The sequence below is a fragment of the Oryzias latipes genome, chromosome 5, assembly GCF_002234675.1.
Source record: "Oryzias latipes chromosome 5, ASM223467v1".
NCBI lineage: Eukaryota > Metazoa > Chordata > Actinopteri > Beloniformes > Adrianichthyidae > Oryzias > Oryzias latipes.
In genome coordinates this window covers 24,984,499-24,994,540 of record NC_019863.2, presented here as the reverse complement: position 1 = coordinate 24,994,540, position 10,042 = coordinate 24,984,499, and the positions used below count along the sequence as shown (strand labels likewise).

General features: G+C 42.9%; 1 protein-coding gene across 1 annotated transcript in view; it reads left to right on the top strand.

Moving 5' to 3' along the window:
* The first annotated feature begins 1,095 nt into the window (after window positions 1–1,095).
* The window catches only part of ptpdc1 (protein tyrosine phosphatase domain containing 1), a 15,063-nt gene continuing 6,116 nt past the window's right edge, over window positions 1,096–10,042 (top strand). Inside the window, 7 exon segments of the mRNA XM_020703433.1 lie at window positions 1,096–1,146; window positions 1,149–1,176; window positions 2,485–2,656; window positions 2,965–3,045; window positions 3,185–3,303; window positions 6,270–6,407; window positions 7,014–8,065. Coding sequence (XP_020559092.1) covers window positions 1,096–1,146; window positions 1,149–1,176; window positions 2,485–2,656; window positions 2,965–3,045; window positions 3,185–3,303; window positions 6,270–6,407; window positions 7,014–8,065 — 1,641 coding nt within the window.

Below are 10,042 nucleotides of genomic sequence, written 5' to 3'. Positions count from 1 at the left end.
AGAAAAAAATGAAGGTTTCTACTTCACGGATTTTGCCTATCACTGGTTATTTTTGGAACTTAACCCCCGCGAAAAACAAGGGTTTACTGTATTTGAAAGGCTGTTGACATTGAAGATTATTGTTTTTTAAATTGTTCCACCATCTTTTTATGCCTTTGACCATCTTTATGTATACAGCTTCTTGCTATACAGCATCCTTTTTAAACAATAATCATACAGATATCAGGTAATTGCATCAGTTGTTACTGTTTCTTACTTATTGATACATGTTTTTCTAGCCAACTCTTTCAATCTGCAGGAGTACAATTGAAATGAGCTCATTTAGTGGATAAACATTGAAATATTTGTTATCCATGTTTGGTTGTGGATAAATATTGACCTCAGTAAAATTATTTAGTTTCCAGAATGTCGTTCTATGAAAATATACCCTTCGCTTTTTAAATATCTTTAGTCTTGTCATTGGTGACATAAGGGGTGGGGGGTGGGGGTGTAGGAGGATTGTTTTCCTCTATAAAGTTTGCATGCGCTGGGCTGCTGAGGATGAAACGGGAAGCTGTAAGGGTGCCGAGTTTCCCTCCCGCCCCACTCGTCCTCAGACAACACTGGCTCGGAGGCCTGAGCAGCAGGAGTAACGTGAGAAACATTTACTATGCCTGTAACCGGCACTCGGAGAGATTTGTGTGACAAAAGTGTGACTTGGTGATGCAGGAATGAGACCCTGCGGTCAGTCACGTGCTTCAGATGAGTTTGTAATGTGCCCAGAAACGTGTCGACTCACCTGGTGGCTGCAAATCTGATTGTGCCGCTGCACGTGTTTGCTCTCATATCAGGGCCGCTTGTTTCCCCGGTTCCTGGGATCAGACGTGTCCCACCGGCCTTGCCCTCCCTCCTTACAGGCTGATACAGTCATCTGCTTCTCCCCTGAGTGCTCCTGCCAGGCAGCATGCTCCCCCCTGGAAATTTTATCTGTGCACACACCTCGTCAGTGTTTGTGTGATCAGCACGACTCGAGCTTCTTCTCGCCAGCTCTTCGGTTGTTTCAGCGTTTTTTTTTCCACTCCCCTTCGACATCATGTTTGCTCTCACCTTTCAGGCATGGCTGCGGGTGTCAGTGTCCTGACTGAGAGCGGCGAGTTCACCGGTGATTCAGAGAGGCCAGCGCAGAGATGGAGACAGGTAGGACACACACACACACACACACACAAAACCTCTTTCTTTAACATTAAGGAGACGATGATTCGTTTTCTTTTTATTACATGTCTTCAGGAGAGTCAGAGTGTTGCTCTGCACTGACAGAGGTCAGCTCAGCCAATTTTTGTTTTGACAGTCGAGTTCTGCAGTATGAGGTGTTAAACACCAAAATGTATGTGTCAGACTAGAGGCTTCTGTTGATGATACTTCTTAAAATATTTTACCCAAAACAGAAACAGGAGGGGAAAAAGATCCACCAAGGTCAAAATAAAATCTTTTTATATGACAACTCAATAATTTATTCCTTGATAAAATGGTTTAAGATTTTTTTTTCCACATAAAAGAATACTGCCACAGGTTTTTTGTCTGTCAGACACACTAACAGATGATTTTTCTTGTTCTACAGGAAAGTTTTAAATTGACACCTTTAAAGATTCCTAATTTTAGATGTTAAATGTTAATTTCGGATATCTGTAACTTCTTTTAGTAATTCTACAATTACTTCATTGGACAAATATCCAGTATTATAACAAGAGATCGACTTATATATATTTTTTATTTTAACATAGTCCCTCAGGCTGCAGAAGTTCTCTGAACGGATGAAATCAAACCGAAACAAAAACAAAAAAATGAAACATTTGGGGAGAAAAATGCTGTTTTTTTTCTTCAATTGTCATTTAATCTCCATAAAGTAGAAGATTACAGTTAAAATAACATCTTGAAATAAAAAGTACTTTGGATTTGCCTTCACTTTTAATGAGCGAAAGAGGGATTGATGAATAAAATATGCAGATGCTCTGCTGTACAAACCAATTCTAGTGCTTAAAGCTCTTTTGTCTTTTTTTTTTTATATACCACTGATGTTTCAAGTGAGTTTTAAAAATAAAATCCAAATATGAAATCACAGCTAATGGAGTTTGCATGTTGTCCTCATGTATGTGTGGGTTTTCCCTTACGGTCCAGAAACATGCTTGATAGGTTTTTGTGAGTGTGGCCCTGCAACTGATTGCAGGGTGCAGCCTACCTACCTTCACCCAGCAGCAGCTGAGTGAGCTGCAGCAACCCCATGACCCCAAAAAAAGGGATGCAGCGGGTTCAGAAGATGGATGGATGGGTGGTAGAAAACAAACGAAAACTGAAGCAAAGATGAAGTGCCTTGAAGCATTTTTCATTAAAACTGGACCACATTTCTGACGAGACAACAATTTATGTTTTAGACATAATGAAAAAAAAACATTCAAAGCTGTGAAGATGTAGTTTGAATAACTACATGACTTTTTTTTGCCTTTCCAGCTACCGCAAGAGTACCCACAGCAAAGTACACCAAGATGGGGGAGACTCTCAGACACGTCATCCCCGGTCACATGCAGTGCTCCATGGCCTGCGGGGGCAAAGCCTGTAAATATGAGAACCCGTCCCGCTGGAGGGACGAGGAGCAGGCCATTAAGGGCCTGTATTCATCCTGGTATGTTCAAATGCTCAAAGTGTTTGATAACGATTCCTGTTCTGAACATGAACATTTTACCCAACCCGGCTGTTCGTGTACTTTTACTTTTGTCGTTTAAAGCCCTGGGTACATTCTTTTTAATAATCTCTGAAAGATATTAAAACGATTTTAGAAATCCAGGAACACAAAAGCAGCTCACAAACAGCTCTAAGTTAGAAGGCCTCATTTCCTACACTTCTAAAACATCCGTTCTCCTGGCTTCCCGATGGACTTCCAACGTTGGACTGTGTTTCTACTTTCTGACTTTTTGTTCTCCTCTCCTGCAGGATTACTGACAGCTTGCTTGCTATGGCGAGGCCTTCAACTGAAATCATAGAGAAATACGGCATCATTGAGCAGTTCAAGAGGTACTGCCGTATTCCGTTACTCAACATTTTCAGCATTGGTGCTCCAGCAGCCCGAGAGTTGTGTAAAGTTGGGGTGCTGTGCGTTTCCGTTGTGGCTGGTTGCGTTCTTACTTGTTGTGTTGCGATCGGCGGCCCTCAGATGCGGTTTGAAGACCGTCATCAACCTGCAGCGACCCGGAGAACACGCCAGCTGCGGCAACCCGCTGGAGCCAGAGAGCGGCTTCACCTACCGACCCGAGACCTTCATGCAGGCGGGGGGTGAGCTTCAAGTGCAGCAGCAAACAAAGGGTTGTCTGAAATGAAAGCTGAGTAAACTAGTAAACATTCAGTGTCATGCAGCATCAGGTGAGCACATACAGTGGTTTCCCAGTTGGTTATGAACTATGATTATGTTAACGCTACTTTTTTAAAGACGGCGATGAAAAGCTTAAAACCTATTTTTGAAGAAAAAAAAATGAACTGTTGAAAAAAGAAGCATTTGATAAAGAAACTTTAGTCTGTTTTGATGGAGAAATTCCTCATCGGATTTACTTCATATCATAAAAATACATCAATATTCTTTGCAGTTATATACAAGCGTATACATTTACTCTGTTAAAAAAATCAATTGAGTTGTTTATTATATTTAATTATAATATTCATATATTTAATTTTTCTTTATTTCTCATTTGTTTTTTGTTTTTGCTTTGAATTTATTTGATCTCTTTTTAATAAAAATGTTTTTTGTTTGTATTGGTTTCTTTTTTTGTGTTTTCAATTTTTCTTATCTTTACTTTGCTTTTTTTGTGTTTGTTTGTATTGTGTGCTCTTTATTTCTTGTTCATTTATTACATTTTTTTTCGTTGTGTTTCTTGTGTTTTTAATTAGTGACGACCCGATCAGTATCTGACATTTAATTTTTTCCTATTATGATCAAAGCTTTATATTTCCAGCTTATTATTTCTGACAAATAACCCCAGTAGAAGTCTGCATGTCATGAACGGATCACCAAACTTTAATGGGGGCGAGTTTGAGCCGGAGGCTTGGCTAAGCCTATATTAAGGACCTCATAGTCCCTTACCAACCAATCAGAACACTTCGCTCGCAAAATGCAGGACTGCTTGTGGTTCCTAGAATTGGTAAAAGTACGGTTGGAGGTAGAGCGTTTAGCCACCAAGCCCCTGTCTTATGGAATAAACTCCCAGCTCATATAAGAGAGGCCGACTCAGTTTCTACATTCAAAGCTAGACTGAAAACATTCCTCTTTGGACAGGCTTATTGTCAGACTAGCTGCTAGAAGTTGAAGCTGGGGTAACTATGGTACACTGGGGTTCTGTCCTCTTTCCTTTTTTACTTCTACCCTTCCTCTCCTCTATTCTTGATCATAATTTATCATTTAGTTCTCCATGCCTCTGTTTGGTGCAGTGCGATTCATGTATTGTCCCTCTTTTCCTCTCCCCTCCTGGGGAGTGGGAGTGCTTCCAGACTCCAGTTGGCTCATCCGTGCTCCAGTTCCTGACCGTTTACCTCGCCTTTGCTCCTGCTCCTACACCTGGCTGTGGATCCTGCCTCTGGCTCATCTCTGGCTCGTCTCTGCTCTGTACCTGACCGAGTACCTCGTCTCTGCTCCTGCTCCTACACCTGGCTGTGGTTCCTGTCTCCGGCTCGACTCGCGCCTTTGACTGTCCCGATAACCACGGCTGGATGAAGCTCGTCTGCTGGACTTTTATATATGTAGTTGTAGATTTAGATAAGTTAATTCTTCTCTAAGATTTCTGGTAAATCGCCTGTCCGTCCTGGGGGAGGATCCCTCCTTCATGTGGGCACCCCTGAGGTTTCTTCGTTTTTTCCGGAATCCGTTTTTTTTGGGAGTTTTTCCTTACCGCGAAGGGGGGTCTAAGGGCAGGGATGCCAGTATAGCTTAGTCAGTTTGTTAGTTCATTTTAGTATTTTTCTATTGAACTCTTTGTATTCGTGATCCTTTTGATTTCATGTTTTACTTCGAAGCCCATCGAGACGACTGTTGTTGTGATTTTGGGCTATACAAATAAAATTGAATTGAATTGAATTGAATTAAGCTTAGCTAGCGAATTGTCTTTGTTTTGTTTCTGATGTTTTTGTCTGCTTTGTTGTATCTCTATAGTTTAAAGTTGCTTTTTTTCATTTTTGATATTTGTTTGTCTGGTAGCTTAGTTTTTATTTGATCTCTTTGTTTTTATAATCTGGATGTCATAAAGCAGATGACATCCTGTTGTTTTGTTTCTTCATCAATCCTTTTTTCGTCAATCCTGTGATTTTCTTGATCAAATTGAAGAGGCTGCAGCTCATTTTCCTCAGTAGCTCCAGAGTTGCTTATTAAGCAACAAGGTGGATGCTTAGAAACTCCACAGGCGCTATGTCCTTAGAGAGCAGGCTCATGATTTTTTTTTCCTAACAAGCTCCTCTGAGGTGTCAGCCATTTCATCTGATTGAAGGTCCCCTGATGTTTTTGGGGTTTAAAGCAAAGCCTTCTGGTGACTTCTTCATCTGCTTTCCTCCAAATGTTCTAAAAAATGTTTCAGCTGCAATATTTTTAAGTTTTTTTTTGTTCTTTTTTTTATTTTGATTTTTTGCCTTCAGCTGCAGTCCCGGCTGATGACTTGTACTTGTCACAATTGAAAAGTGTGACTTGTATGATCATTTGTTAACATAATTAATGAATGGCGCCCATGAATGTTCCTGCTGCCGTGGTCTGTAATGAGATCATCTCATGTCAAAGTTGGGGCTTTGGACTAAAGTCTCTCATGCAGAAACTTGGGATCAAGGATCATTTATTTATTCTCATTTTGTTGCTCTAGGTCAGGGGTGCCCAGATCCAGGCCTTGAGGCCTCTGCTAGTTTTCCAGAAATTCTGCCTTATCTGCTGTTGATTACCTGGATCATGTGTTTAGCTAATAAGGAGCTTCAATGACAGCGTGGTTGGAAAACATGTAGCACACTGGCCTTTGAGGCTTGGCTGCTCTAGGTCATCTCTGCTTGGTCTTTGCTCTGGCAAAGCAGAAACACCAGCTGTCAGTGATCGTGTCCTGCAAAACGTTAACATGAACATGTGTGAGACTAAAAGATTGTGTTCATGGACTTATGAGTTATTTGTCTCACGAATAAGATGAATCACCTTGTGAGGATGAAGAGCAGCTTTGAGTGATGAGGAGCTGCTGGGCATGGACTCAGATTCTGAACTCTTCCTTTCGTTTGATTTATTTCAGTCTACTACTACAACTTTGGATGGAAAGACTATGGCGTGGCATCTCTAACTACAATCCTGGACATGGTGAAGGTCATGTCTTTTGCTGTTCAAGAAGGAAAGATGGCGGTTCACTGCCATGCTGGTCTTGGAAGAACCGGTCTGTAACACCTCCTGAGTTGGTCTGTTAAGCTCTTATGCTACGTTCACACTGGGCATGGAATGTTTAGCATATGGTGTTCACACTGGACTTTCACTAGCCGATACTAGCCAATGACGGCAACCTACAGTTAGAAGAAGCTGAGTGCGAAATGTCATATGGAAAATCTTTCTTCAGGCTTTTTTTTTTTTTAAATCACGATTTCTCTATTCCAATAAAAAAGATACTTGGTATCATAATTCCAGCCAGGCACAAACTGCAATTATGAATTTCTGCTCCATGATCAATTTTCAAACGGCTGGCACTTCCGTGAATTGAAAAAGACGCTACCCATACGTCACTTCCAAATCCTGACTGGTCAAAGTTCAACTGGTTTAAGTTTTGAACGTGCCTTCAATGCCTGTGCCTTTTTGCGCAGAGCCAGAAAACTGACTTAAAATTTGCGTAGCAACACATGAATGCAAGAGTTCTGAATATAAAACCTCAAAACAAGCATGTACCTGCCTTTCCTTAGACTTTTCATTGGAAGTGGTTGCTCGAAGAGGTCGGTGTGAACGTAGCATCAGAGTTTCTGCTAAAGATGTTGGTCCCTGGTTTTTGTTTCAGGCGTGCTCCTGGCGTGTTACTTGGTCTTCACTGCCCGGATGAACGCAGACCAAGCTATCCTGTTTGTGCGAGCAAAGAGACCCAACTCCATCCAAACCAGAGGCCAGCTGCTGTGTGTGCGGGAGTTTGCCCAGTTCCTGGTTCCTTTGCGGAGCGTCTTCTCCTGTGCAGAACCCAGAGCGAGCGCTGTCACTCTGTCCCAGTACCTCACCAGGCAGCGACATTTACTGCACGGCTACGAAGCGCGACGGATGAAGAATGTGCCAAAGATTGTGCACCTGGTGTGCAAGCTGCTCTTGGACATAGCAGCGAACAGGCAGGTGGTGGTGGAGGAGGAGCGGCTGGAGATCCCGGACCTCACAGCTGAGGTGGAGAAGACCGTGTCCCAGCAGGCTCTTCAGCAGCTTGGGAGGGAGATGAGGGGAAAGGGGATCCCTCTCCCGGCATGTGCACTGAATACTCTGAATCCATTCGCACTGCAGTCCAGAGCTGATCAGCCTCTCGCCAGTGACAACGAACTGGACCCACTCTGGAGGCAGCAGAACCTGGAGAGCCCTCTGAGCTCCCCTCTGTGGAGCAGCCGCAGCCTCAGTGACTCAGTGCTTCATAAACTGGGAGAATGGCAGCAGAGTTTTGGAAATCTGAAGAACAGCAAAGCCACCCTCAGCTACATTAAGCGCTCCTTGTCCCACAGCAGCCTTGAATCCTGCAGCCCCCTTGATGTTCAACTACAATATGGGACCCTGGAACCCAGAGTGACAGTAGAGCAGGACTTCCTGTCAGAGAAGACCCTTCAGAAGCGACATCAGAGTCTGATTTTTGACCCATCGGAGCTGAGACCCTTTCGTGACCCCACGCCGCATGACGCACTGCCCACCAGCAAAAAGCCAGCTGGTGATCAGGAAGAAACCAACGGACGAGTAACTACAGGGTTTCTGTCAATCTCCGTCCAGGCTGAGCTCCCGGCGGAGAACAGACGCCTGTGGGTGGCTCAGGCTCTGGCCTTGATCCCAACAGACCGGGACTTCTCCCCCCAGGTCCAAATGTGGCAGGTATGATTTCATCCCATTGATGATCGTGTGTCATTATAGAACTGAGCTGCTTATTCATCAGGGTTTCCACAGGCCCCTGAAGAGCTCAAGTCTGATACTCGATTATATTAAACATTGTATCCTTAGTTTTTGTAAAAATAAAAACGTATCTGCTTCTGTTGTGCACCACAGATCCAGGGAAAGCTCTTGAAACAGAGGTTTGTCAGCTGTGTGTCTACATTAACACAGAGGTCCCTCGTTTATCTTAGGAGTTCTAAAAATGGCACACGATAGACACAATCCACAAAGTAATCTGCTTTATTTTTTCACAATTATAGATTTTTTTAACAATTCTCTTAGACAGGCATGAACGTTTGTTACACTTTTCTCTTTTGTTTAAACTGTCTGAAACAGGGATTCTCAAAGTGTTTGTAGGAGGAGGGCCAAATTAGGAACTCGACATTAGACTGGGGGCCAATTTTGGTGAAAAGAAATGGATAGACAGAAGAAGTTGTTTTTAATAGCTGTAATGACCAAGTGTCATTTAGTCAGTTAACCAGGCCCTCCAGATGTTTTCCCAGATCTTCTACTCTTCTAAAAATTGTCTCATTTGACAGACTTATTTCTTCAAACTTTTTATCCAGACAAACATGTCAGCTACTTTTAGCAGACATTCTTTTACAAACTCCCCGTCACTTAAGGGCTTGCTACACCGGGCCATTTCCAGTGATGAAAGTCTTCCGGGAATTCCCGGAAATCCGGGTTTTTGAGCAAACCGATCGTATCTTCCGGGAAATAAAGACCTGGGGCCTCATTTATCAACGTTGCGTACGCACAAAAGAAGGCGTACGCCACTCTCTACGCAATAGTTGAGATTTATAAAAAGCAAACTTGACGGGAAAATGTGCGGTCCTTCAAGCAAGCTCTGACCCAGGCGTACGCACAAAAACGGGTGAAATGAGAAACGGCGACGCCGTCGGCAGATGGAAGAAACACGTGAAAGTGAAAATGACAATACTGCCTCTCAGAAATAACATGAAGACTTCACAAAGCAAGTCTTACAATTAACAGCCTACACAAACACCCGTTTGATCGATCAGCAGTGAAACAAACAAAAAAAAAATCAAACGAAAATTACAACAGAAATTCAAATGAACACATATTTGCAAAAAGAAAAGTGAAATATTTTCTACAATATTGGCATGTTGTGCAATTCATCCTCATAAATAATATATTTAACAGAACGAAATAATGTACAAAACTGACATTCCCGTCAATGTGTCCGTCTGGCGGAGCAGATATAGGTGCAATTAGACAGACAGATGGATAGATAGAGAGAGATGCATTAATTGTCCACTAGGGAAAGTTGTTTTCATAGTAAAACATTTCTTCATAAGCTACAGAATTATGGTATTCATGCATATGCCTTTAGTTTGTTTTATTTTTGATGAAACAATGTATGGCGTATGTCTCGACCATTCAGAAAGCAACAAGAAATTACATTTGCGCTGATCAATTTCCCATTTCCACGTCGATTATTACTGACATCTGTAGCTTGTCAGATGTAATTAAATGGAGGGAAATAAAATGACCCATCACAATGACGCACAATGGCTGATCTTGTGCTCTTAGAAGATGTGGCAAATGGAAGAATTCGGAGTGAACGCATCTTTAGACAGCAAGAAGACTTGCTGGAAAACGAGGACAAGTGGCTTATGAGCCGGTTCCGACTTCCTCTGCGGGCTTTTGGGGGGGTGTCACCCGGTGCATCTGGCGCGTCGGTGCTCCCCCTGTGCCTCAGTCACCACTCCACTTAAAAGGGATTCCCCAATTATTGCCGCCAGTCTCTCATCAGGAGGGGTCAGCTCCGGTGTCCCCCCCCCCCCCCCACACCCGTGGCAGTCACGGGTGTGTGTGTGTGGGGGGGGGGGGGGGGGGGGGGTCAGCGCTAGACGTTTTTTTGCCTTGACTTTGATGTCCGACCTTTTCTTTTTTATT